Raw genomic sequence first — 25075 nt, forward strand, 5'->3', positions numbered from 1 at the left:
CAGTGGGCTTACATAATCACATAGGTAGTCAGCAGTAACTTTCCGTTAACGCGCGCGTTCACTGCTGTCAGTTCACAGTCTTGAGTCTCGTTTCTAATCGGGCTATTCATCGCGTTTTTCTTCCCCTGCCGCTCTCTCATCTGTCCCGACAATAACCTACATTGACTGCTTAAAATGTTATGTGATGCATCTTACATTTACATTCTTACACTTCGAAATCGCCGTTCACAGCTCTGCGACGGTAAACCAACCAGGACGTGAGCGCTTGAGCTCCGAGTCACCCTAGGCTCGTCCTCTGGCTGGTGCAAGGTCGTATCAGTCAGTGCTAAGTATCGACGAGTCGTTAAGCGTCATTGTCGGTAGGCGGTGGCTGGATTAGTCGGGAATCTGCCGGGCTTGATCCGGATCTGATGCTACCTGCCTTACGGGGCAGGTGCCCGACGAACCGACGAACGGGCGGCGAGAATTGAGCAGCCCTAATAGGAAATTAAGTTATATCGTCCTCGTGCCCGAGTTCAGACTCCGCCAAATTGTGTGACGGTGACGCGGCTCTCACATCTCGCCGCCCAACGTCAACGTGTAGCGCCGCCCTGCATCGAACGAGATACCCACCCTATACCCTCACTATCCCGGTACGTACTCGACCTCATGGATCGCCGCACGTTCCCCCCCATCCCCTCTTTCGCGCTTCACCTCCTCCCTCGTCTCCAATGCTTTCTCTCGCTCTTCGGATTCATGCGCCGCGGCCGACAAGACGCAAGCACCACCGCCAACGCCGGCTCATCCGCATGAAGTGCCGCAAACTCGACGAAGAAGTCGGTGCGTATCACCTGGACAGTACCGCCTTACGGCGAGCGAACCAACCGCCTTCTCGCGTGGCTGGACCACCACGAGAAGGAGCGGCACGCGCTGTATGGTGACTGGGACAAGGAGGCCTGTGAGCAGGGCCGGCGGCCGGTAAAGCCCAAGACAAACAACAATCAGAAGTATTACCTATCGATGGCAAAGCATGTCTTCGAGAACGACGCTGACAGCGAGGTGCGAAGGGATTGGCAAGCCACCGGGGACTCGGACAAGAAAGGGTGGGCAGCGTGCGTGAAGAGTAGGCTTGACCAGTACGTATCAAGCATTCTTGATGGTGCTGCCACTGCTACTGACGAGATTCTAATCATAGACTACAAAGCGAGTTCCGTGGCCATACAGCGAAGCATAAGAAGACGGGTCAGGGTATCACGGACGAGCAGCGTGCGAGTGGCAGCACCCTGCAAGGTGAGTCGCACGCAATTCATTGATTACACGCGACTAATACACGATAAGAGGTGTTACGAAACAGCAAGCTGCAGGCCGAGTGGATCCCTTACCTCACCAAGTTCTGGGGTGACAAGGCCTCCGTCAACGTCGTCGGCCAGTCTTCTGACCCCGCCCAGGACCTAGAGCGTGACGCCAGGATCGCGTTTGGGATGCAGCGACCAGAACGCCAGGAGCAGGAGCCTGACGAGGGGTGCGAAGACGACATCTACGAGGAGGTCGGTGGGCCAGGACAACGCCAGTGGGCACACCCACCACCCACGCTGTACAACACGGCGGTATCAGGTGTTATGGGTGGGCATCACTATGCTCACTGATTAGATTAGATTATGAACTGATAGTGTACATCTCATCTTATCTCGTTGTACCTAGCCACTTGACTTCCATATTGGGAAGTAATCCATTCTTACTGCTGAACCACCACCTCGTCCGTGTGCGACACCGCGCCGTCCGAGTACGTTCAGCATCCCTTCTCGGCTTGAGCTCCTCGCCTCGCCTAGGACTCCCCCTCGACCTGGCTCCTCGCTAGCTCTAGGACTCACCTCTAGGCGCGGCTCCTCGCTCTGCTACGACAACAGCAGCGCTCCTCGCCCTGCCACGAAGCCAGCGGGAGCTCCTCGCCTCGCTCACGACCTCACGACAACACGACTACACCTTCCCGGTCGCGTCGCGACCACCAAACGTCGAGTTCACAGGCAGCCCGGCCCCCGAGTCTAGGGTTCCAGGCCCACGAACTCTAACATCAGGTGGTACCGCCGGGTCGGGCTACGCGCAGCTTCAGCTAGGGATGCACGAGGGGCAGACTGTGAGGTATGTTGCAATCAATGTATATGTTCCACCTTGTACTGACATCAATCGTCTCCAGCGCTTCCTACCCGGCTGGAAACACCTACACAACCGAGCAGACGATGTACCGCCATGCTGTGCAACCCTACTACAACACCCCAGGCCAATTCGGCCCGTCGCAGGCACAAACGTTCCACCCACACGCCAGCCAACACTCCCTACCTTCGAGCGACTTCTCGTATCAATCCAACGCAATCAGATCGAATCACGGCAGCGAAACATCAAGTATCTGTGACGCAAGAAGTATCTTCGACCCGGTGAGCCTCAGCGAGACGGCGAGCACGCACGAGACGGCAAGCACGCGTGAGACAGCGAGCTCGCCATCACAGTCGGTGGGCTCGTTACGCAGTCAACTGCAGAACACACGGTTGTTGCTGCCATCTGCTTCCGGGCGAGGTGTTTCGCCTCGTACCGCCGCCCCGACTGCTCCGTCATCGACTGCCGCGGCATCATCAGTAGGAACTGGCAGTGGGCAGTCGAAGCGCAACGCCGAGCACGCGGCACTGTCAGCTGCTGCACCTGGTGCGAAGAGAGGTCGAAAGAGCGCCGGAACGGAGCAGGCCCTTGCAAGCCCGTTCGGCGGCGATGCAGCAGTGGCCCAACTCGTTAAGATGGGCCAGCTGCTGGTCGACCGTACACAGCAGTCGCAGATGAGTGCGAACACAAAGGAGGAGCAACGGACCGAGCGAGCACGCATGCGTGCTGACGCAGCGAGGTTCGAGCGAGACGCAGCTAATGCGCGTACAGTGGAGGTTGAGAAGCTCAAGGAGCTGGAGAGGCTCAAGCTCGAACGCGCGACCATGGAACTGCGGCTGGCCGCTGTCGTGCAAGGGCTCCATCCAGACTTTTACCTCCAGCCACGATCTTCCTTGTCCCCTGCCAGCATTGCAGCTGGCGGCTCCGACGGCGTGGGCCCCGGCAGTGTTGGTGACCCACATGGAGGCCTCAATGTCGTGCACGGTGCCCTTGCGGGCAATGTCTATCCACGTGGCGCCGTCAACAATCCACGCAGCACCATCAGCAATCTACACAACAATATCAACGTCCTACACGGCGCTGCTGTTGGTCAAAACGCACGTGATGGGCTCGACACTGCGCGTGGCAGGCTTGACACCGCGCGGCGTGACGAGCTTGATGTCATGCGTGGTGAGCCTAACACTGGTGAGCTTGACGGTGCGCCTGGCAACATGTACGGTCATGTTGATGTTGTACACGGCGGCGTCAACGTCCCTCACGATGGCATGAACATCATCAGGAAAAAACATTCTGTTGAGCAGGCAGCTCCACGCAGTGGTGCGCCCTCACAACTTACCTGCAAGGTTGCTGATGCTTGATGCACACGCAAGTACTTCGACTGAAGGTACTGGGGATTGAGCTATGCTACTGGGGTCCTTATATACATGAGGAGACCGCTTATCTAAGCTACTGTATAGTACGTTCCCACGACATACAAGGTAAGTGGCGTAGCCATGTGATAACACACAGATGACATCATAGATGACATCACGGACCCGGAGCTTCCCATAGAACCGGTCCGGCCTGTGATTGAACCCGGCAGCCCGGTAGGCGCCTTCCTAGTTCAACACTCCCCCTCGCTTAGTGCGTCGTAGACTCACATAAGCGTACTAGGCGCATAACGCTGCCGATGGTGCTCTAGGACGATTCATAGAATCTAAGTCCGAGCATTCCTCTAAACTTAAGGAATTTGACACGGCCTAAGTTCTTGGTGAACAGGTCTGCTGGATTTTCATCCGTACTGATGTAGAAGAGCTCGACTTGCTTCTCCTCAATCAGTTCCCTGATGTAATGGTAGCGTATGTCGATGTGCTTCGACCGCCTCTCAGTTACAGGGTTGGAGCCGATGAATATCGCTCCTTGGTTATCCGAGCAGATAGGGAGTGTGCCAAGTAGGTAACCGATCTCCTTGAGGAGCATCTTAACCCAGACGACTTGGCGGCTACAGTCGCTGAGCGACATGTATTCAGCCTCAGTTGAAGACAGTGCAACCGTCTTTTGCCGTCGAGACAGCCAACTGAACACTCCGTTCGCCAACTTCATAAAGTAGCCACTCTGAGACCGTCTCATCTCTGGGTCATTGGCCCAGTCAGAGTCTGTGCATGCCGAGACACCTTGTCCAGATTTGCCGCTGTATACAAGCGCATAGGACTTGGTACCCACGAGGTAGCGGCAGATATATAGCGCTTTATCCAAGTGGTCCTGTGACGGATTCGCAGCTTGTTGCGCGAGTTTAGTCACGGCAAAGCAGATGTCAGGTCGAGTTCCGAGCATGATATATAGCAAGGAGCCGATGACGGTCTGATACCGGCTTCGAAGCGCAGGATCAACCGGGCCAGTGTGCGGCTCAGGTTTGTAACCCGCAGGGAGTGGAGTAGGCGCAGATTTTGCATTCTGCATGCCACAGCGCTGCAGCACAGTCTCAAGGTAGGCAGTTTGGTCGAGATGAATCTCGTCGCCTTTCCGAGTAATGCGCATACGCAAGAACTCCTTGACGTCGCCTAGGTCGCGACACTCCCACTTCTTCATGAAGCGGTTCTTGAGTTTGGCTACAAGGGCCTTGTCTTTGCCACAAAATAGGGCATCATCCACATAGACTATGACTAGGACGAAATGTCCGTCTTTCGTCTTATAGATGAATATTCCGGCGTCGGATACAAGGCGTGTAAAGCCGAGTTCCTTGAGAGACTCATTAAGGGTGCGCCACCACGCTAACCCTGCCTGTTTGAGTCCATAGAGAGCACGCAATAGCCGGAGGACTCTGTGCTCTTGGCCTTTGACTTTAAAGCCTTCAGGCTGCTCCATGTAAATCTCCTCGTCGAGTTTACCATAGAGGTACGCATTACGGACGTCGAGTCCGGAGATGTGCATGCCCTCGAGCGCAGCTAGCGCGAGTATAAGGCGCACGGTCTCAAAGCGAACGACTGGAGAGAAAACCTGATCGTAATCGAGGCCTTCAATCTGGGAGTAGCCTTTTGCGACTAGTCTAGCCTTCTTTCGACCGTCAGTTTTGACGTCGAAGACCCAGCGGTTTTTGGTAACCCTACGTCCCTTAGGACGGTCAACCAACTCATAAACACCACGCTTGCGCAGAGCCTCTAACTCTTCGCGACACGCAGCTTTCCACTTCTCTTGCTCCTCTTTAGGTAGCTTCGAGATATCACGGAATGTCCATTCGCGTACGCTGGGCTTCGGAGAATCTTGGTCAACTAGTGGTAGCGCTTTTGCAAGCAGCATGTTAACCAATCCTACTCCCCCTTCCCGGCATAGTTGTGCCATGAGTAACTCTTCGACTTCGTCGTCGTCAGAGCCCGAGGAGGATCCAGAAGGTTGGTCTGGCTGTGGATCAGGCGCAGAACTAGGTCCGGGAACCGGTTGCTGCCTTGACGGACGACGTCAGGCGAAGACGGATCGACCCCTGTGCCTTCTGATCGCGCTGCAGCCACTCGTAGTAGACTGAGGGATTCTCTGTGTCCAGAGTAGGCTGGGGCCAGGTCGAATTGACAATGATCCAGACCTCCTGCGCCATGAGGAAGGCTGACATGGATTCAGCCCAGGCGCGGTAGTTGGAGCCATCGAGGATGGGGACAGCGGTGAAGAGAGTGTTGGAGGCCATTGGTAGAGGGTTTGAAGTGATAAACTCGGTAAATGGGGAATACTGACAACAATGTCGTCAGCCCTCTACTCAATGACAAATGCAGCCTTAGAGGCGCAACCACCGCTATGGTGCATGTGCTGGGGGTAGCAGCAACAGAGTTGCGCTAAGACCTGCAGCGATGTACGCGCATAGTCCCCCCCTGGCTTCAAGCCACTAAGGCGAAGCCACAGGTAAGCTGGTGCGCACACTGAGACGCAGCCAGTGAGGCGCAGTACTCAGGCAGTGACCAGGGCTCATAACCTGTTGAGCAGGCAGCTCCACGCAGTGGTGCGCCCTCACAACTTACCTGCAAGGTTGCTGATGCTTGATGCACACGCAAGTACTTCGACTGAAGGTACTGGGGATTGAGCTACGCTACTGGGGTCCTTATATACATGAGGAGACCGCTTATCTAAGCTACTGTATAGTACGTTCCCACGACATACAAGGTAAGTGGCGTAGCCATGTGATAACACACAGATGACATCATAGATGACATCACGGACCCGGAGCTTCCCATAGAACCGGTCCGGCCTGTGATTGAACCCGGCAGCCCGGTAGGCGCCTTCCTAGTTCAACACATTCTGTCTTAAGTGGTCTTGTGGAGAGCAATAAGTGTCATCAAGTGTCATTATGTGCCACAAGTGCTTAAGGTAAGTCGATTTCTTCATTTGTCTTAATTAAGTTCCATTAAGTAACCAAAGTAAACACTCATTCCAAGCAAGAATAATGTTTTTTCATCCTTACTGGGGTAACTTCTCTCATGATTCTGCTGTGTTTGTGCATATGCTGTCATAACAGGCATCCCAGATGCAAAAATGTTGCCCAAAATAATCTGCCATTTCCCAGAATTGAACCCCTGACCTGCTACACTAATTTCTCACACTCTCAGCACAAACTTCTGACCACTACACCATAGGTCCCTGTGCTTGTGCCCTTGCACAATAACCTATATTGACTATCTTTCTGGACTTAGAGAAATCTGCAATTGCTGCCCCCTGTTAGCCCAGCCCCTGTGCATCCCTGGGCTCTCAGACTGGCCTCATTTCTTCTTGGCACTATCTGTTGCCTTGCAGACCTTGTGTAGACTTACAATTTGCTCAAGGCCAGGCTTCTTGTCTCACTTTGTATGCTTAAATGTTCTTTTTCTGTCTTTCACCCTTAACAGGCCAAATATGTCCAAATCCTTGACAATATGACTTTGACCACATTGAGCAATCTGACATCTCATCATGCATATTTATTAGTTAAGAGGTCATTTGCCAACTAATGTGTACTTATGCATCTTAATCTGTAGTACTGAAGTTGCATATCCTCCAACTTGGGGACAAGACAAATTTCTCAAAGGTGCTATAGTTCACTTCAGCGGTCTTCATGCACATAGTGCACTTAATTGAGGAACACAAGTTATGAAAGATTGAATAAGATTAGGTGCTCTTCATTCAAGACTGCTGAAGTTAGAAGTGTTTTTCCTGATGATCCCTCACAGCGGCAGCGATGTCCCTCACAGTGGCGGCGATGTCCCTCATGGTGGCGGCGATGTCCCTCACGACGGCGTCAACATCCCTCACGGCGGCGTTGACCCTGCATACAGTGGTGACGGGTTTGACTTGCCTGGTACAATGTTTGATGTCTTCAACTTTGATACCTATGTGGACTCGTTTCATGATGGACCTGACTCTGTGTATCCTGCTGACCCGGCAAACAATGGAACGAGCTTTCAGCCTCATATGTAATAGCTCTTCCATACTCCATAGCTCTTCCGCTGTTCTGTACACAATGTACTTGTATCACTGAGTATCAATGCAAATGTGAGGATGTCTGAGTCCATTATAGACATGAAGCTTGAGAACCTAGGTCTGTACAGGCTGGGCCAAAATCTCCTCCATCAAATGCTGCCTCCTCTCCCTTCCCTCTACTGTTCCTTCAAGCTCATCACTACCCAGCTGAACCTCTGCCTCATCATTGGGGTTTGCCCATGGATGGGCATAACTAGGAACATTGAGATTGTTCATGGTCTGGGTCCAGGTTGCCTCTTGAGCAAGATCTAGGCCATGAACAAGCTCAATCCTGATGACAAGGTTATGAAGGATAAGGCAGGTACAAATCCACATCACTGCATAAGCCCATTGGTCCCTGTCAGTAATGTGGATCCGCAACTCCTTAAGAGACTGCCATCGCATCTTGAGCAAGCCAATGGCATGCTCAACTGCTACCCATATTTTAGAGAGGTAGTAATTGAATGTCTTCTGCTCTGGAGTGAGCTCTCCGTTGGGTGGTTTCTTGAAAGGTGTGATGAGCCAGTGGGATAATGTGTATGCAGAATCGGCCCAGATCCACTCATATTCCTTCAAGAGCTCTTCATGCTCCTTGAACATGCGGGTATCCTTGAAGGCAGAGGAGTCATGGGTACTCCCCGTACGCCTGACAGCATAATCGGCAATGAGAAGGTTGTGGACATAGATGATGAGCTGACAATCAAAGTCAGTGAGAGTGAATGTGTATCAAACGCAAATGTACCGTGAGCTGCATTGCATAAATCTTGTCCTTGCCATAGAAATCTTGACCATACCATCCAGGCCTTGAAAAAAAAGCAATAGGGGTGCCATCTGTGGCTAGAGCCCCATTCTTCCACCCAACTCGCTCCACCTTCTTCTCTACATATTCCTTTGCACTGTTCATCTCGGCCTCATCGCGGAAGTTGATGGCTTGGTTGTGCAAGGAGAGGAGCGCAATGATGCAGCGCTTTGAGAAGTTCTCCACAGAGCCAACTGATACACCTGCCCATTCTGCAATCTCCTCCACAGCTGCTCCTGGGCCGTAGCGTCCTGCACGACAAATGAATGTTGCAAGTTGGTGTGCTACAGGTGTCTGAGAATTGTTGGAGTTATTGTGGAAAATTCCATGGTCCTGATAAAATTGTCAGCAATGTAGCAAAGCATTGAATCAAGCATACCTTGATCATTTCCAAGATCTCATCAAAGCAATACGGAGGCATACGCATCCAGTGGTGCCACATACGGGTATTGAACTTGCGGTAGTATTGGAGTCGTGACATGATGTCAGTGGGAGGAGGAGGTGGGCGGGTGAATGATTGCAGGTAACGAGATTGTGTGATATGGTTGAGATGAGTTTGCCACTGAGTCACAATATAGACAAGACTAGTGAAGAAATAGGTGTCCACCAGGTTTCTCGTATTCTCCATCTCATCATCATCCTCAGAAGATCTGTCTGAGCTGTTGTGTTCTGATCCTTCAGATCCAGCCATGGGATCATCAAAGTCACTGGATGGTGGAGTTGGACTCAGATCACTTGGCTCTAGAGGAATAGGTGGCATATGTACAGTGAGACTGAATAATTCATGCAGATAATCAATGGATTAACATACCATTGTCATTGTCCACTGGCATGCCTGTCTCAGGGTCAATCTCGGTTGGTCCTTCCTCCTCATGTTCATCAGCAAGTGCTTCAACCTCAGCTTTGTTAGCAAGTACTAGATTAGTTGGACAGATCTGAGCTGAGATGAGGTAGCCATACATTGCAGTTGTTCAATCTGATATTGCACCCATGCATCCAAGGCATTGCGATAACCGGTACCATATGCCTCATTGGTGGAGTTCAGTAGTTGCTGCCGGAAGCTAACACGAGTAGACCGGAGTCGAGACATTATTGGTAGATGGCCAAGATTTGCAGTAGCAGGCTGTGCGGTTGGAGTGCCCAGACCGTGGGAACTTACTGCGAGGGCGCGCTCATGATGCCAGCACGTTACAACTCATCCACGGGTCTCGCAGGTTTACATGAATAGGGGTATTTGGGCGAGTATTCGCAGAGTCTCAATACAGACTATGTACATACAGGTGGGTTAATTACATGATTGTGCTACAGGGACAATGCCGACGGCCGGCCCGACGACAAGTCTTAGACGTCTTCAGGTGATGGGCGGGCCCGGTGTGCAAACGCGCGGGTATGCGAGCATGCGTGCAGGCAGGTGAGCACTGACCGTGCAGCTGGCGAGTGGGAGGGAGGTGACGCAAACGGTGTGAGGGCTAGATTCAAGTTGACTCACAAAGCTCAGTCGAATATGATCGCATCACCAAGCGTGGGCATGGCAATCCTCATTTGTCGGGTCAGTGCGGGCTGGGCGGCTGCGAGGTGAGCGGAAAGGACGCTTGACGGCCGGATGTTGACTTGAAGCTTGACGTGTCGAGGGACACTGTCCGGGCGAGGGAGGAGTGCACGCGGGACTCGAGTGCAGAAGCTGCATGTTCGACGCGCTTATGGCGCGGCTCAGTTACCACGTGCAAACCGGCGCACCTGCCATCAGGCGCTGCTCACGAGTCGCAGCGGATGAGGGCGGATGAGGGCGTGGCGGCAGATGAGGGCGTGGCGGTGGATGAGGGGCGGACTCGGATGAGGACGTGACGGATGAGGGCGTGGCGGATGAGGGCGTGGCGGATGAGGACGGGGCGGACGAGGGCGGGGCGGCGGATAGGGGATCCGACGGCAAACAGGGCAAGTGTTTTATCTTCATCTACGATCACGCTGTCACGACCTGAATTGACTTTTATCTCGCGCAACTCGATCTGTTCTCCATCGTGGACCCTTCGCTGACATCGCTTCAAACGCACAGCCTGTGCCTGACGTTCCTACCCGAACTCTGAACAACGCTAGTAATGCAATTATTGAACTCTGCCCTCGCTCGTTCCTCCGGATATTCTGGGATTTTTGTGTAGCATACTTCGAATGACTGCCTACGCGAATCGTCGAAGCACCTCTGGAGGCACTTCAATGTCCAACATCACGCTGCATCGTGCACTGATTCTCAATGACTTCAAGTAGTTGTTATGGTTCTGTTTTTGTTTATAGACAGCTAGTTACCGAGTTTATTGCCGAGTCAATAGGAATAGTAACCTCGGTAATAGAGATTTGTATTGCCTATACAAAGCGGTAACAAACGGTAAAATCCTCGGTAATCTTCGGCAATGCAATTACCAAGACAACAAAAAGTTGAGCTGTAAAGAGGATACCAGATCCACAACGAATACAAAAGAGGGTGGGACTTTAGTCAGTGCTGCTATACAAGTATGCAGTACTGCTCTTCAACTGGGAAGAGTAAGCTAAGAATGGATTTGAGTCGGCAATGAATGGGGATTATTGCCAAGGTTTAGAGCTTTTTAGAATAGAGGATGAAATCTGAATACAGAGGATTAGTATCCAGAGGTTGATTCCGAAGGAATGGGCTTTTTCGGTTTCGAAGTCACACAACAGAAGTTGAATGGAAGTCTGAACAGCTAGCTTTGACTGCACAGTGACGATGGCAAGTTAGAAAACCCTAATGTAGCAGCACAAGGCCGTGCTTCAAGCGGGGCTCACTAATGCAATTAATCCTCAGCCAGCTAATGGCTATAAGGCTTGCTTTAGCATTAAGTGAGTTGCTGGTTAGGCTAACCACTTTAATTATAGTAATGCCACTGAGACGTGCTAGTATGGTAGTTGATACAGAGATCTATTGATGTTGGCAACAACAAGTTTACAGAAGTAGATGATGACTAAGCACCTTCTCTTACTGAACCCAACTTGTGAAGTCAGTCAATGAGTTACTTAAACCTTACTAGTAGTGCGAGGACTGTGCTAAGTAAGGTTTCACTATTGCAGGTCTTAGAGCGCGTTGGTAAGAACTCGGCAAGAGTGGTTGAGCAGCTAGTATGGCTAACTTAGCACTCGGGGCAAAGTAAGACTTTGAGTGGCACACAGGGTGTGTTTTGGTGAAGAGTAGATGGTGGATTGAAGATACATGTCCTTGACCGTGCTTGGGAACGGCCTTTTATGCCATTACCGAGGACACAGCCAATGGAGCTACATGTATTGCCCAGGTGACTGACTTTGATTTTATGAGGTTCAATAAATACAACAGAGATACCCAGTGATGTCTGCAGGAGTTCTAGGAAGCACTGTTGTTGTTGATATGACATTCATATCATGTATTATGGTGTTTCCATGAAGAACCTTTGGCTGTTCAGGTTCTGAAGATCCATACAAATGGGTTACATGGGCAGTGATATGATAAATAGCACATGCCATCTCTTCAACCCATATAAGGTCACAAAATTCAGTAGGAAGATGACCTCTATATAGATTATTTGCCAGTGCAGATCTGGGCATAGCTGGTTTCTTTAGGGAAGTTTAGCAGTCTGAACATAGTGCTATTCTGTGATTGATAGGATCACTGCATAGCAGCCCTTTTTTATCCAACATGAAGCCATCCAATTCATTTCCATACAAGAAGACATTGGAATTTTGTTGTACAATGCATTTCTGAATAATCCATGGGTCATGTACCTGCAAAACAGACATGTTATGCACTATGTTGGGGATTTGATTCATATCATAGATCTTTTTTTTCAATCTATGGGCACTGTTAGAGCACACAGAGCAGATGAGAGGAGAATGCCATTGTGTTGCTTTCCAATAATTGTATGCACATTGTAGCTCAGTCTCAGTGCTAGGTATGGTAGGCCAATTCATTTCTTCACTGAGGTATGATTGCTTTCGTTGTATGCTCTTGTCTTGTCTTTTCAACCTTCTATAGTCTCTTTGATACTGAACTTGCTGCTGTTTCCTTATTTCTGGGAGTGTGTTATGGAATATTGCATTTATCACATCATCACCATAGTATGCAAGAAAGATACTTTCCACAATATTGCATGGCTTTGGCACATTAGATAACATGTTGCCACTGTATGTCACAGCTGTGAAGTATTGTTGGTACACTTCAGCAATACTCAAGTCACTGATATATTGCTTAATGGCCAATATCTTGGAAACCAGTATTTGCATTGCTCTTGTTTTGCTCTTCATGTAGCCAGTCTGAAATATGGTGTAACAATGATCTAAAATGTCCTTGTCTCAAAATTTCAGTTGGCTGAGAATATGAGGGTCTATATCAGGAATTGTACTTGAATGAGCAACATCATGTGTTATACTGGAAAGCATAGGAGATTGGCATAGACATTTCAGAATTTTGCAGCCATATAATTGTATATAGTAATGCTTCAAAATTATATATCTACAATGGAATGGTGAACTGAGCAGCAGAGAGCAGTTGCATGTTTGGCACAGGAGAACATCTGACATAATTGCCAATAACACTTTAGATGAGTTGAAATGCTGCAGTAGTTGCTTAGCCAAAGATGCTTTGGATTGCCTGATACCTTGTGTCTGATCAACACATGTACAAACAGCAGCCCATAATTCAGCTCTGGTAAGGGATTGTAATTGCTGCAGGTAATAATCATCAGTATAATAGAACCATGAAGGATTGCTATTCATGATGCCTTGGATTATGTAATTAGGGACACTTGCAATTGTATGTGGTATGCTGTCTGATGATGAGACTGGTATATAGTCTGCAGAATCATCTGGTAAAACTGGTAGCAGGCCTGAGACACTGTCTGGTAAAACTGGTATTGAGCCCAAGGCCCTATCTGGTAGTTGGGAAGTAGGGGCAATACTAGTTAGTTGCTGTGACATGGAAATGGCAGCTGCTTCAGGGGGGAAGACAAGATGTGTTGAAGTGAATGTCTTGATAATAGTGGCAGGAGGCATGTTATATATGCTCGGAAAAACCCGGAGGAAGATCTGGCCGCACAAGCACACGGCTTGCATGTGGACAGTTTCCCTAAGTGGTATCGTGCGTACTGTATATGGACGGAAATTTCCCACAGTGACATAGCATCCCCGGTGCAATATCATTTCTACTTGACAGAGCCCTCCCTCCCTTCGGGAGGAGTCAGGGATGCTGGTGAGTCATTCTAATGTTATGCTAAAGTACAGCACTTAATCACACTGGCCAACAATAGAATATGCCGTGCTACACGCACTCTGAATATATTTTGAACATATAGTTTCGGTGCAGCCACCCAGACTGGAACATTGGTCTTACATAGCAAGGGTCAGTAGTTTTCTAAGCGGCCATGTATGGTTACATAACATGGTGCTTAAATATGGAATGTTGACCACATGTAAGAAATCTTGTACATAGGTATTGAAAGATGTTATGTTTGGCTACAGTACATTGACCACATGTATCCTGCATGTTAGCAACATGTACATTGAGACTAAATTCTGTATGGTCAGATGATGGTAGTCACTCTAGCATTGTCAGCACAGTTATAATGTTAGAATCTCGTGCATTGCAGGAACAAAGGGCGCACATTTGGAATGTAATTGCAATGTAAGAAGGCCCCTCTAACATTGTGCTTACATTGTCATTACATTTGAAATGTGCACAGCCCCTCTTACATTGCAATTGAATTTCAAATGTGTGCCCTTTGTTCCTGCAATGCACGAGATTCTAACATTATAACTGTGCTGACAATGCTAGAGTGACTACCATCATCTGACCATACAGAATTTAGTCTCAATGTACATGTTGCTAACATGCAGGATACATGTGGTCAATGTACTGTAGCCAAACATAACATCTTTCAATACCTATGTACAAGATTTCTTACATGTGGTCAACATTCCATATTTAAGCACCATGTTATGTAACCATACATGGCCGCTTAGAAAACCACTGACCCTTGCTATGTAAGACCAATGTTCCGGTTTTTTTTAAAGCCGACTTGTCCACTGTGAGGGGGGAGTCAATATCAGGCGCTAGAGTGTTGGAAGCCCCTTGTGTCAGATCATCAGAACTCAAAAGATCTTACCCAATTCTACCCGATCTCTGGAGCTCACTCCAGTTTGCTCAGGAAATCACGGAAACTGGACAGATAAGATAGGCTTGTCCAGGATCTTGCCTGATCTGGTAGGATCCTGTAGGAACAGTTTGAATCCTGTACCATCTGGCACTGTCCCGACCTGGTATGTCCTGTCCCTTACTGTCCCCTCATGTTAATTCCTGTCCTGTCTGTTCATGTATGGTGACATCACGGATGTTAATATTGGACAGAAATGCTCCACAGCTCTTCAATGGCTCACAGGTGTGTACCAGATCTTACAGGATTATAAAGGATCTCTCCAGGTCCTGTAGTTGCCAGTATGTCCTGTCCTGTCCTGTTCCATCCCATCCTTTTCCATCCTGTCCTGTCCTGTCCTGTCCTGTATCATTGTTGTTTGCACACGTTGTGTTGTGGCACCAAATATTGCACATTGTGCACTGGTGATCACTTGCAGAGAATCACTCAATTCTTGTCCTATTGCCTCAATTTTTACACCATTTGATTTGCCTTGTTGAGCTCTAGTGCATGGTGCTTACAGCATAACTAGGGAGTGGAATCCAGTTGTGTGAACTACAATGACCTCCAGATTGATAGGTTGAGGACTAATATAGGCTTTGATATTTCATTAGGCTGTTGTCCATGCTCAAGGCTGAGAAGCTCCTATGTCCACTGTGAATGTCATAATAGTAATTGACCTAGCATTCAACCTTGCTGGTTCAACAGGTAGTGTCTAGTGTTGCTTCACTAATAAACATTAGATATAAGTTCTCAATGCCATAATGCTGTATGCTGTATCAGAGTTAGATACACTGATTCTATGGATCAGGGACAGTAAAGTTTGGGTCCTAGATATCTGTTTCTTGTGCAATGGGTATCCACAATACATCATCAAGTACATGGAATAGAGTTGTTCAGGTTGCATACAGATCTAGAGCTGATGACATTTGTCTTTCTGTAAATGGTCATAGCACATACCCATGGTACATCAGTGATTCTAAAGGCATTGCGTCAGCTGGTGGATTGAGTATCTTGCAAATCAAACTAGCATGGGTGTAAGTAAGCAGAACAGCACATGTGAGACAGTAGATGAGATTGACATGTCCAAGCTTACTCATAGGCAAGGTTGAGGTCTGAGTATCATAGTGTGATTGAATCAAGACAACTGCTAGAGCATTGTGCTATCAAGTGATGCTACTAACTAGTGCATTGCAGGGGTACAGGGTACCGCTGGGTAGGGGTACGGGTGGCCAGATTGGGACCCGCGAACCCGCCACCAGCACCCGTAAAAGGAAATCAGCGCGGCACGCGGCTAGGCTTCAGTCACTCACCGCCAACTCAGATTTGGATCTGTGGCTGACACAGACACCACAGTACTTAGCAGTGCAGGCACCGGATAATACAATAATTGGATTGCATAAGCACAGGAACTTGTAAGGCTATTCTTCAGTTCAATCAGTGTCCATCACCCAGCAACCTCCCTGCCCAGACCACCCTCCACCGGACATGCCGCTGCCAAAGCAAAAGGCGAAGTGGCCAACACAATGCGCAATGTACATGAACTCAAACCATGCACAAACTAAGAGCCCCGAGGGACAGAGTAGCCCACCTGAATCAACAGGTAAGGCTCCCCCCACGAGTCAGAAGGACCACACAGCGACTCCAAGGGGAGAGTCAAGCAGTTCAAGCCAACTGGCAGCCACTGCAAGTGCAAAGATGACAGCAACAAAGCCTAAGAATGTGAGGTCGACAAAGGGCAGCTCCGTGACTGTTGAGGATGTTGTCGAGGATGCCAGAAGGATGATTGACCTACCTAGTACAGTAGAACACATGTAGAAGTGTTGGACAGCACCAGCGTACACTTTTCTTTCAGCCCAACCCCTTGATCAAGTACAAGAACGGCCGGCATGTACATGTCTTCCAGTGCACGAATTCTGGGTGCAAACAAACAGTTCGGTGGTACCTCAAGTTGAAAGACGCCAAGTCAACAACCAACATGAGAAAGCACATCAAAGCTTGTTGGGGAGCAGAAGTGCTGGCCATGGCAGACACAATTGGGTCAGCTGCAAATGCGAGAGATGGTATCAAGACATACCAGCAGACACAGGATATCAAAGTTGTGTTTGGGAATGTTGGCAAGAAGACAGTAACCTTCTCCATGTGTGAGCGCACGTTCTTGAAGACTCGGTGTGTAGGTTGCGAGTCTCCCGGGGCCGTATGAGGTGGCAGGGAGCAGGGGTCGATAGTCGGTAGAAACGACGGGTTTCGTTGTCGGACGATGTCGACATAACTATTGGTAGTCACGGAAGGAAGGGGGAAGAGAAGTGGTTAGGCTATGCTGCCCGATGTTCGTTCCGCTGAACGATGGAACCGCTGTTCCCGCAAAGACACGCAAATACGCAGAGTTCGCTGTACGCACGCTCGCCGCTGTCGCCGCAGATCCGCAAGAGAGAGAGAGAGATTTTTATACACCGCTAAGAAAACAGAGCTGTCCTGGTTCGCAGGAGTTACCTCTAACCGTCCGCTCTCGAAGTGGTGGTGGTAAGTAAGTCCTCCCCCCCCTGTGCCAGCACGCCATGTCCTTCCCCTCCCAACTTCCCACGCCCTCAAACCTTCCCGACTCTCCCCGTTCTCTCCCCTACTCCCCCTTCCTTCCGGTTGGTCAGTGAAGCCCCAGCCTCCTTCCCTCGCCGCCTCCGCCCACCATGTCCCTCCCTGGGCAATCCCCATACGTCGTCCGCTTCTACTGTCTCCTCGAGCTCCTTCGACACGAACGTGACTTGGAGCCCCGTCTCCTCCCCCACAATCCGACTGCCTGGCTGGCCTGGGCCCATGGAAGCCGTTGGCTGTTGGTGTGTCCTTCTCCTAGGACTCGTCGTCTCCCACGCTGACTGTACTCCAGCGCATGCTGTTCGAGTCTCGTAGCATCGCCGTAGCCTCCGGGGATATCTCTCTCCCTTCCGTCCGCCAGACACCATCCGTGCACGCCCTGATAGTGTACCTCGACACCGTCTTCGCAACCCTTCCTTCCGAGCACGCGTCGTCTCTTCCCGAGCCATACCCCGTCATTGCCTGGTCGCCTAACCGCGTCCTCGCCGAGCAGAGCATTGCTGAGGAAGGTGCTCCACTCCCGGCCATTTCCTATCGCAACAGTCCGCTCGCTTTATTGAACCAACGCGCTTCTTCCGTTGGATGGGACGTCGTCACTGACCAGCTGGAAGCTCTTAGTGATGCTCAGTGTTTGACCACCGACGCCCTTGATCCAGCTCGATGGTGGGCTAGCCACGCTCTCCGCCGCGGTCCAAGGTATTCAAGACCAGCTGTCACACGGGCTGTACCTTCCGGACGACTATTCCGGAATTCCTCGTCGTTTAGTCTTCGCCACGTCTAGGGGTTCGATGGCTCTCAATCCACGCCCCATGGGCTTCACGCGTAGCGTTGCTGATGCTGCTGCTGACCGAGAGGCTGGAGGATCCGGAAGGAACGGGGACGGAGGGAACGTTCGTAACGCAAGCCCTTCGCTCAACTGACGTAGTCGTCTGTAGCACCTTCTGTAACTGTGTGCTTGGCTTAGTTGGAATGTATTTGGCCCGTTCGTGTTCTGTTCCCCAAGTCCGTACTTCTCGGGGATGCCTTGCGCCGTATTGCCGTCCCATTTCTCGCCCTGACGTGTTCGTATGTTGTCGATTCCGTGCATAGACTGTGGGCCATGCCCACATCGGTATGATCAATGACATACCTTTGATGAATCCATCTGATGACTTTGAAGCACCGAGATTGTTCGCTGGGTGTTGGAAAGTATGCGCCCATTCAACATCATCAAGGATAGAGGTTTCAATTGCTTGATGAAGACGGGCCACCCGGAATACAGGCTCCCTTTGCCAACAACAGTTGGCCGCAACATATGTAAGGTCCATGAACACATGGCGGGTCATGTCGCACAGATGTTGAAGGTAAGTACCTACTACTGATGCAAACACAGAGAACTCACTGCAGAATATAGGACTACAACAGCAACTTGAATTTCGCGATGGACACGTGGACCTCGCCAAATGGCAAGGCCATGGTGGCCTTCACTGTACATTTCAAGTACAAGGGGGCACCAATGAGCCTTGTCCTTGATGTCCTTGAAGTCACCATGTCCCATAGCGGCTTGAATTTGACAGATGTGTTTGCAAAGATGTTGGAGTTGGAGGACCTGGGACTTGACGCCAAGGTGTTGTCAGATCAGGCATGAGATCAAGACATAGACACTTACCTTTTGACCTATGTACTTGGCGTGATGTGCGACAACGCATCAGCAAACGATGTTATGATTGATGAGCTTCAAGAAATGCTCGCCGGCTTCCCCGGGCGACGCGCACAATCATGTTGCTTTTGCCACATTATTAACCTAGCAGCAAAAGCGTTACTCCATCAATTTGAGCCGCCCAAGCCAAAGGAAGGCAGACAAAAGGGGAAAGAGCACAAGACTCACAATGATGAAGGCGATGACAACAAATCCATCCATGGATGACTGGGATAAGGAATTGAGGAGCCTTATGGAGGACTTCAACTTCAACAAGGAGCAGCCGGATGCCGGCAATGATGTTGTGGAAGGCCTGTGGGACGTGAATGAAGATATCAACAAGGAGAGTAGGGCAGACATGCAGAAGAAGGTCCGCCCAGTCAAGATGATGCTACTCAAGGTCAGTTGTTGAGCCATCTGCACAGTCATTGTACTCACCAGATTGCGTGAACAGTTGAGGAAATTTTCAATGGTGATACATCACTTGCCGAGGTTGCTCTTGCTGGCCTGGAAAAGAGCAATTGAGGCTGTTGAACTGAAGCTTAAGAAACTACCGCAAGATGTACGTACCCGATGGAACTCCACATTCCGTATGTTGGCTGTTGCACTCCAGTACCGCAAGGCCATCAAGCAGATGACAGAGGTGCAGGCCAATAACCTGTGCCGGTGAAAGTTGGACAAGGGAGAGTGGGCAATAGCGCAGAAACTGTGTGACATCCTTCAGGTGAGTCACTCTGTCACTTTGTGGGTCCACATCATTACTTACTTGTTTCATTGAACAATGCCCAATTCGTGCTCTACCCTCTGCCCTACTTGCGGCACCTATGCTCACTCCCCATGTCTCCCCTGCCCACCACCGCCTCTCACCATTTTCCTGCGGGGCAGACTCCCTGAATGTTCTTGCGGATGCATCGCTGCTGCAATGTGTTTGCCTCGCCTCCCTCTTGTCACCGTTTTCCCGCTGTTTGCACCGCCATTCCAACTCGTCTACTCCAGATCTTCAATGATGCTACTCAGTACTTCTTGCGTGAAGGTGAGGACACACCCACCCTCACCAATGTCATACCATCAATGGATATCATCGACAAGAAGCCTGCAACCAATGCAATAAACATTGAGCTCGATCCTGCCTAGGGATGTAGAATTAATGAAGGCCAGTGCAATAGAGGATATTGGAACACATTCATCACAATACGGTAGGCTACTGACTCATTGCTTTTGTTGTAGTAGTGATTGATGGTCTTCTTGGCAAACCCAATGGCTACGCAGAGGTTCTTGACCCTTGTTACAAGCTCTGGTACTTTGCCGACAACGGGCAGCTCTCATTGTGGATCGATGATGCGCAGTTTGCTCTACAGCGGGCATATGACAAGGATTGGAAGGGCCGATCATCAGGCATGCTGGCGCACAATGCTGATCCAACGGTACATGCTTATGTTTTTGTTATTTGAGTCCTCCCTACTGACAATCACACCTGTCATGTCCAAAGACCTCTCTACTCCTGTTTGTGCGGGCAAGGCTGCAGCTCCAGCGCAGAAGGTCAACATTTTTGACGCCGCCCGAGCAAAACGCAAGCTGGCTGCCATGCCAACAGTGGCCGATGAGTTGGACCACTACCTTGCTGCGGAACCCGACCCAACAATCGACAACGCACTCAAGTGGTGGACCTCATGCGAGTCGTGTGTGTTGTATCCGACGCTCTCGTGCATGGCGTGCTGCTACCTTACAATTCCTCGTGAGGATGCTATTAGTCACCATCTGCCATTCTTGTGATGTACTAACCAATGCTTACAGCTACCTCAGTTGGCGTTGAGCGGCTGTTTAGCAAGGACTGTATCATTGTCACCCATCCACAAAAGGGCCTGTCAGCCATGTCAATCTGCACGTTGATGTGTCTCAACAACTGGAGTCCCCTCGGACTTGTGAAGGACACTGACGTGCTCAATGTCACCATGGAAGACCCTTTGAAGGATACTGCCGGGGATCCAGAGGCAGTGTGGGGCAATGATGCCTGCGACCATCTATAGTCACATAGCCACTGTATTTACAATGTCTGTATATCCTGTAACAAGACTCTTGATCCTCACGCAAAACCCGTGTGATGGCCTATACCCACAAAAACCCGCAAGACCCCTGTACCCGCCGGGCGGGTAGCTGACCCCTGCGGGTACAGGTATGGGTAGGCCCCCGTGCACCCGGTGGTCTACCTGTGCAATTCACTACTACTAACATGTTGACCTTTGTGGCATCTCAATCAACTAAAATCAGCAAGTAGATCATCATTCACTAGTATCAGGATCATACTACTGATCAACATAAAAAGAATAACTAATAGAATATACTAACATCCACAGCAATAAAGACAACACTGTCTTCAACTTGGAGGTTAAGATCAACAGTATGATAAACAGTAATGGGCCAATTTGAGGTCTCATTTTAGTGCTCTTTCCGCTTGGCTGGACTTGTGAGCTGTCAGGAACTATGAAGGGCGGGAACCAGGTATCAGAACATTTTAGACTGATGCTTCAGCAGAAGACACTCACCTTGCAATGTTGAAGACAGTGGTCCAGAAGGTGTGACGGTCTCCGTTTCTGTGAGTTCTACAAAGATATATAGAGGTTCAAGTGTATTCAGAGCATTTGAAGCAATAAACTCTACCATGTTGCAGTTGCATTAATAGTGACTGCATATTGGGACTCAAAGTTGACGTTGGAACAGACACCAGGATCTCGGTTAGTTCCCTAATCTTGGCAATATTCAACTGCATTCCTGTCTGTTCATGGTGCTAGTCAGATATGTCAATATCAGTGCCATGGTAGGCAGGCCTACCTTCCTGATTGAGTAAAGATTGAAGAGTGTGGAAGTTGGGATTTGAACACCCCAGTGGAACGCAGGCCTTGAAGGTGAAAGGCCTGAACCGCGCTGCAGGCCAGCATGGCACTTGCTCTAGGAGGGTAGGTGTAACGCTTGCACGACCGGTTAAGGCAAGTGGTGGCGCAACGGGTCAGAGCGTGCAATGGGCTGGACAGTTAATTGGACTGGATTGGTCTCCAAAGGCTTGCTACCCCTTTGTAGTCTACTCAGTATGTCTTATATACATACATAAATGAGTGTGAAGTTTTCAAGCACGCAATCTGTGCGTAAGGATCATGTGCTACATGGTCTGGAATCGGAGGGGAGTTTAGGATGCAACACTTTAGGAAGGTGGACGGAAAAGGAAAGTGTGGCGGTCCCCAAACTGGGCTGCTACATATGCCCTCCAGTGCCTGCGCAATTGTAGGTGCTACTCTGGCCAGCCTAGTCCTTCTTTGACTTAGACTTCCTCCCCGCCTCCTTCGTCTTCCTGCAGTTCTCGCGCTCATCTTCTTCATAGTCCTGGATCAAGTCTGGATCAAACTCGTTCTCGGCATCCTTCATTGTCACATTGTTATCCCCGGTGGCCTCCTTCTTGGCAACGGTCTGCAATGTCTTCCTCAACGTCACGCCCCTTGGCAAGTTACCACCGGCAAGCAACACGGACGAGGATGAGGCCTGCGGCAACGGAGGCGGATCAAGCTGGGAAGACGGAGGAGTCTCAACATCGGAAGTATGGACTGGGGCCAGCGGCGCGGTGCTCTTGGAGCGGGACATAGACAATCCCGCAATGGCTTTTGGTGTGTCATGTTTCTTCGTGATCCCCCTGTCCACCACTGTCTTGCGCCCTCCAGGTCGTCCTCCACCCAGGCGACCGCCCGAGCTGCCTGTGGCACCAAATAGGCTGCCGAGGCTGACCTTCTCGTGGCTACATCAGGAAAAACGCTCGGGAGCGCTGACAGGTTGGCGGTCATACCAACACTATTTAATCATGTTCAATATGTTGAGACCTAATTGCAATGTACACAAGTTAACCTAACCAATTGGATTCAATCTACTTATCTTCAAACACATTGGATTGGCTTGTGCATCGCCATAACTCTTGCAAGAGGCACTACTGCTCCCTAGAGAGTGCAAGCTTGCTCTTGGCTATGTAGCTGCCGTTGTAGCTCAGAATCCTTAGTCAAGCCTATATGCTGTGGTGCGTATGTCCCTCCGCTAGTACGCACATATGCATGGTGCATGATGCTGCATTTGGAAATCTCCGACTCGTCGGGTATAGTACCGTGAATGCACACTTGGATGGTCATGAGCAAGTCACTGGCAGTTCATCATTGTCCATGACACGCGCGTTGGGTACTTACTACCTACTACATGTTATTGTTGCATATAATAAGGCAAGCTAGAGAGAGTGCGTTTGGGGGCTAGATACAACTTGAACGTTACAACGTATTATACATTTGAAGGTTCTGGTGCTAAAAGTCCAAGTCGGCCTCAGCCTCGTCATCACCGTCAGTGTCCACGCCCGCCGCATCCGAGTCCATATCGCTATCAAGATCCCGCTCCTTGCGCCCGCGACCCAACATTCGAAGGTCCTCCGGCACCGCAGGTACAACGATGGCTCCCGGCTCATGCAGAAGCGGTCGGACAGCGCACGTACCAAGGGGCGCCCCGAGGTTTCTGACCCTCCAGCTTGCTTGCATGACTTGGCGTTGGGCTCGCGACCCCACTGGCCAAGTCCAGGATGCGTCGATGAAGTCGAACTTCATCGAACACATGGGCACTGCGAAAGCTCTCTGGCCCGTGGCGTAGGCATGCGCGAAGGAGGTTAGGGTCACCACGGACCGCTTGATGACGGGCACGGACTGCAGAGGCAGCGCGAGGCGAAGAGGGAACACGGGGCGGAGAGAGCGCGGTACGAATGTTTCGGCCGTAGGATCGTAGACGTCGAGGGTAAAGTGAGGATTTTCGGGTGATGGAGCGTACCCAACGGCTCCGATGTACCTGTTGAGCGTGCGCACGGCCTGGTGGAGGAGCGGCTGCTCCGCCCCGTGGCCGTTGATGACAATGGCCTCGCCATTGGGATCGATCTCCCCCAGGAGGGGGATCGACACGGGGCCGTAGCCGTCCTAGGGCCAGAAAACGGCATTAGTCACCCAGATGAGCATCGAAAGTGATACAGTACTCACCTGTACGTACACCAAGCCTTCTACAATCGCGGTGCGTCCTTGCGCAGCCGGGCTATCCTCCAGGGACCTATTGAGGAGGGTTTTCAGAGACGGCGGCGGGCTCTTGTAGAAGGCCGGCACGGTGGACATGCAGATCCACCCGCCAAACTTTGCGGGTGGGTTGCGGAGCTTCGCTGCCTGCGCACGCGCCTCCCCGAGGGTCTCCATCGTGGGTTGGATTCGACTGCGCTGCACCGGGCAGCCAGTCAAATCATAAGCTAGGCACTTCACACGATCTGAGCAATCAAACAATCCTTGACGGAGGGAGCAACTCACATATTCAAAGATCTCTCCATAGCGGCCTCGCTCGAAGCAAACGACGGCGACATGGCGGAGCTCGCCGCACAGCTTGCATATCCCGGACAGCTTCGCAATGTCCTCGTAGCGGGCTGAGCTGACCACCGCCAAGATATCGATGAGACGCTTGTCTACGGCAGACATTGAGGCAGCAGCGGAGAGCAGATGTGTGTTGTGGAGGGTTGAGGGACGTGTGGAGAGTTGAGGGACGCGGATGCAGGCTGTTAGGAGCCGTTTGGATGTGTTTGATCACTCTCCCACCCCAAGCGCCGAGTTGGTCCGGAACCTACGATTTGGGCGGAGCGCGCAAACACAAAGATATACAGTACTCTACCAAAGTGTTTGGTATGCATATAAGCCAGTCCAATTATTTACATGGAATCGACTGGCTGTCTCTAACACCGTATTGGAGGACCAGTCATCCGGTACAGTGCCCAATGGTCCATCCGGGAAGCACGGCGCAAGTTGGCACGATTGACGTATTTGAGTTAACGGTATGATTTTTCCTTGCGGAAGTCCCTTCGACGTCAAAGGGGGTTTACTGACGGTATACATCAAATGTGTAGGATCGGGGCTTGATGCAAAACGTGAGTACCACTCGACGTACGCGAGAGGACCGCTGGGCCACCACGACGGGGCAGTTTGGCCCCTAAATCGCTCGGACAGAGTCTTTGGGAGGGCAAAAATGATCTTGACCCTTGCAGCCCTGGTACCTATGCCGTAGGTTTAATGGCTCGTCCAATCAAATACAAATCCATCACTTACCTATCACGCCGGTGGACTCCGCGTCGCCCTTGTCAAGAACAATAACCGTTGTGGGCATGGCCCACGGTCTACGCACGGAATCGACAACATACGAACGCGTCAGGGCGAGAAATGG

The 25075-nt window shown here is 50.6% G+C and overlaps 4 protein-coding genes across 4 annotated transcripts; 1 reads left to right on the forward strand and 3 right to left on the reverse strand.

Annotated features, from left to right (window-relative positions):
• Positions 1-11704: 11704 nt before the first annotated feature.
• On the reverse strand, positions 11705-11989 carry C8Q71DRAFT_711506 (uncharacterized protein; the record flags this gene model as incomplete). Its single annotated transcript, XM_047920811.1, has 1 exon — positions 11705-11989. A coding segment is annotated over one exon (285 nt), but the record flags the coding sequence as incomplete, so codon positions are not given.
• A 5196-nt stretch (positions 11990-17185) lies between these two features.
• C8Q71DRAFT_771841 (uncharacterized protein) lies at positions 17186-18136 on the forward strand. The gene is made up of 3 exons (XM_047924367.1): positions 17186-17381; positions 17432-17768; positions 17812-18136. Exons 1-3 carry the CDS (start codon positions 17235-17237, stop codon positions 18057-18059), a joined length of 732 nt encoding a protein of 243 aa, XP_047776889.1. The 5' UTR covers positions 17186-17234; the 3' UTR covers positions 18060-18136.
• A 5009-nt stretch (positions 18137-23145) lies between these two features.
• C8Q71DRAFT_859893 (uncharacterized protein) lies at positions 23146-24339 on the reverse strand (the record flags this gene model as incomplete). Its single annotated transcript, XM_047927714.1, has 3 exons — positions 23146-23799; positions 23860-24123; positions 24175-24339. The coding sequence occupies 3 exons, from the start codon at positions 24337-24339 to the stop codon at positions 23146-23148; spliced, it is 1083 nt and encodes a 360-aa protein (XP_047776890.1).
• Positions 24340-24525: 186 nt separating this feature from the next.
• On the reverse strand, positions 24526-24903 carry C8Q71DRAFT_711871 (uncharacterized protein; the record flags this gene model as incomplete). The annotated part of the gene is made up of 1 exon (XM_047920827.1): positions 24526-24903. A coding segment is annotated over one exon (378 nt), but the record flags the coding sequence as incomplete, so codon positions are not given.
• Between the last annotated feature and the right edge of the window lie 172 nt (positions 24904-25075).

The sequence above is a fragment of the Rhodofomes roseus genome (genome assembly GCF_022264815.1).
Source record: "Rhodofomes roseus strain CIRM-BRFM 1785 chromosome Unknown C8Q71scaffold_16, whole genome shotgun sequence".
In the NCBI taxonomy this organism is placed as follows: Eukaryota; Fungi; Basidiomycota; class Agaricomycetes; order Polyporales; family Fomitopsidaceae; genus Rhodofomes; species Rhodofomes roseus.

Excerpts from the sequence above, each read along its gene's own strand:
- C8Q71DRAFT_771841 (XM_047924367.1), top strand. The coding sequence starts at position 17,235 with ATGTCCCTCCCTGGGCAATCCCCATACGTCGTCCGCTTCTACTGTCTC. Across the intron at positions 17,382-17,431 it reads ATGGAAGCCGTTGGCTGTTG|CGCATGCTGTTCGAGTCTCG; the intron begins GTGTGTCCTTCT and ends ACTGTACTCCAG. Across the intron at positions 17,769-17,811 it reads AGCTCTTAGTGATGCTCAGT|CCACGCTCTCCGCCGCGGTC; the intron begins GTTTGACCACCG and ends ATGGTGGGCTAG.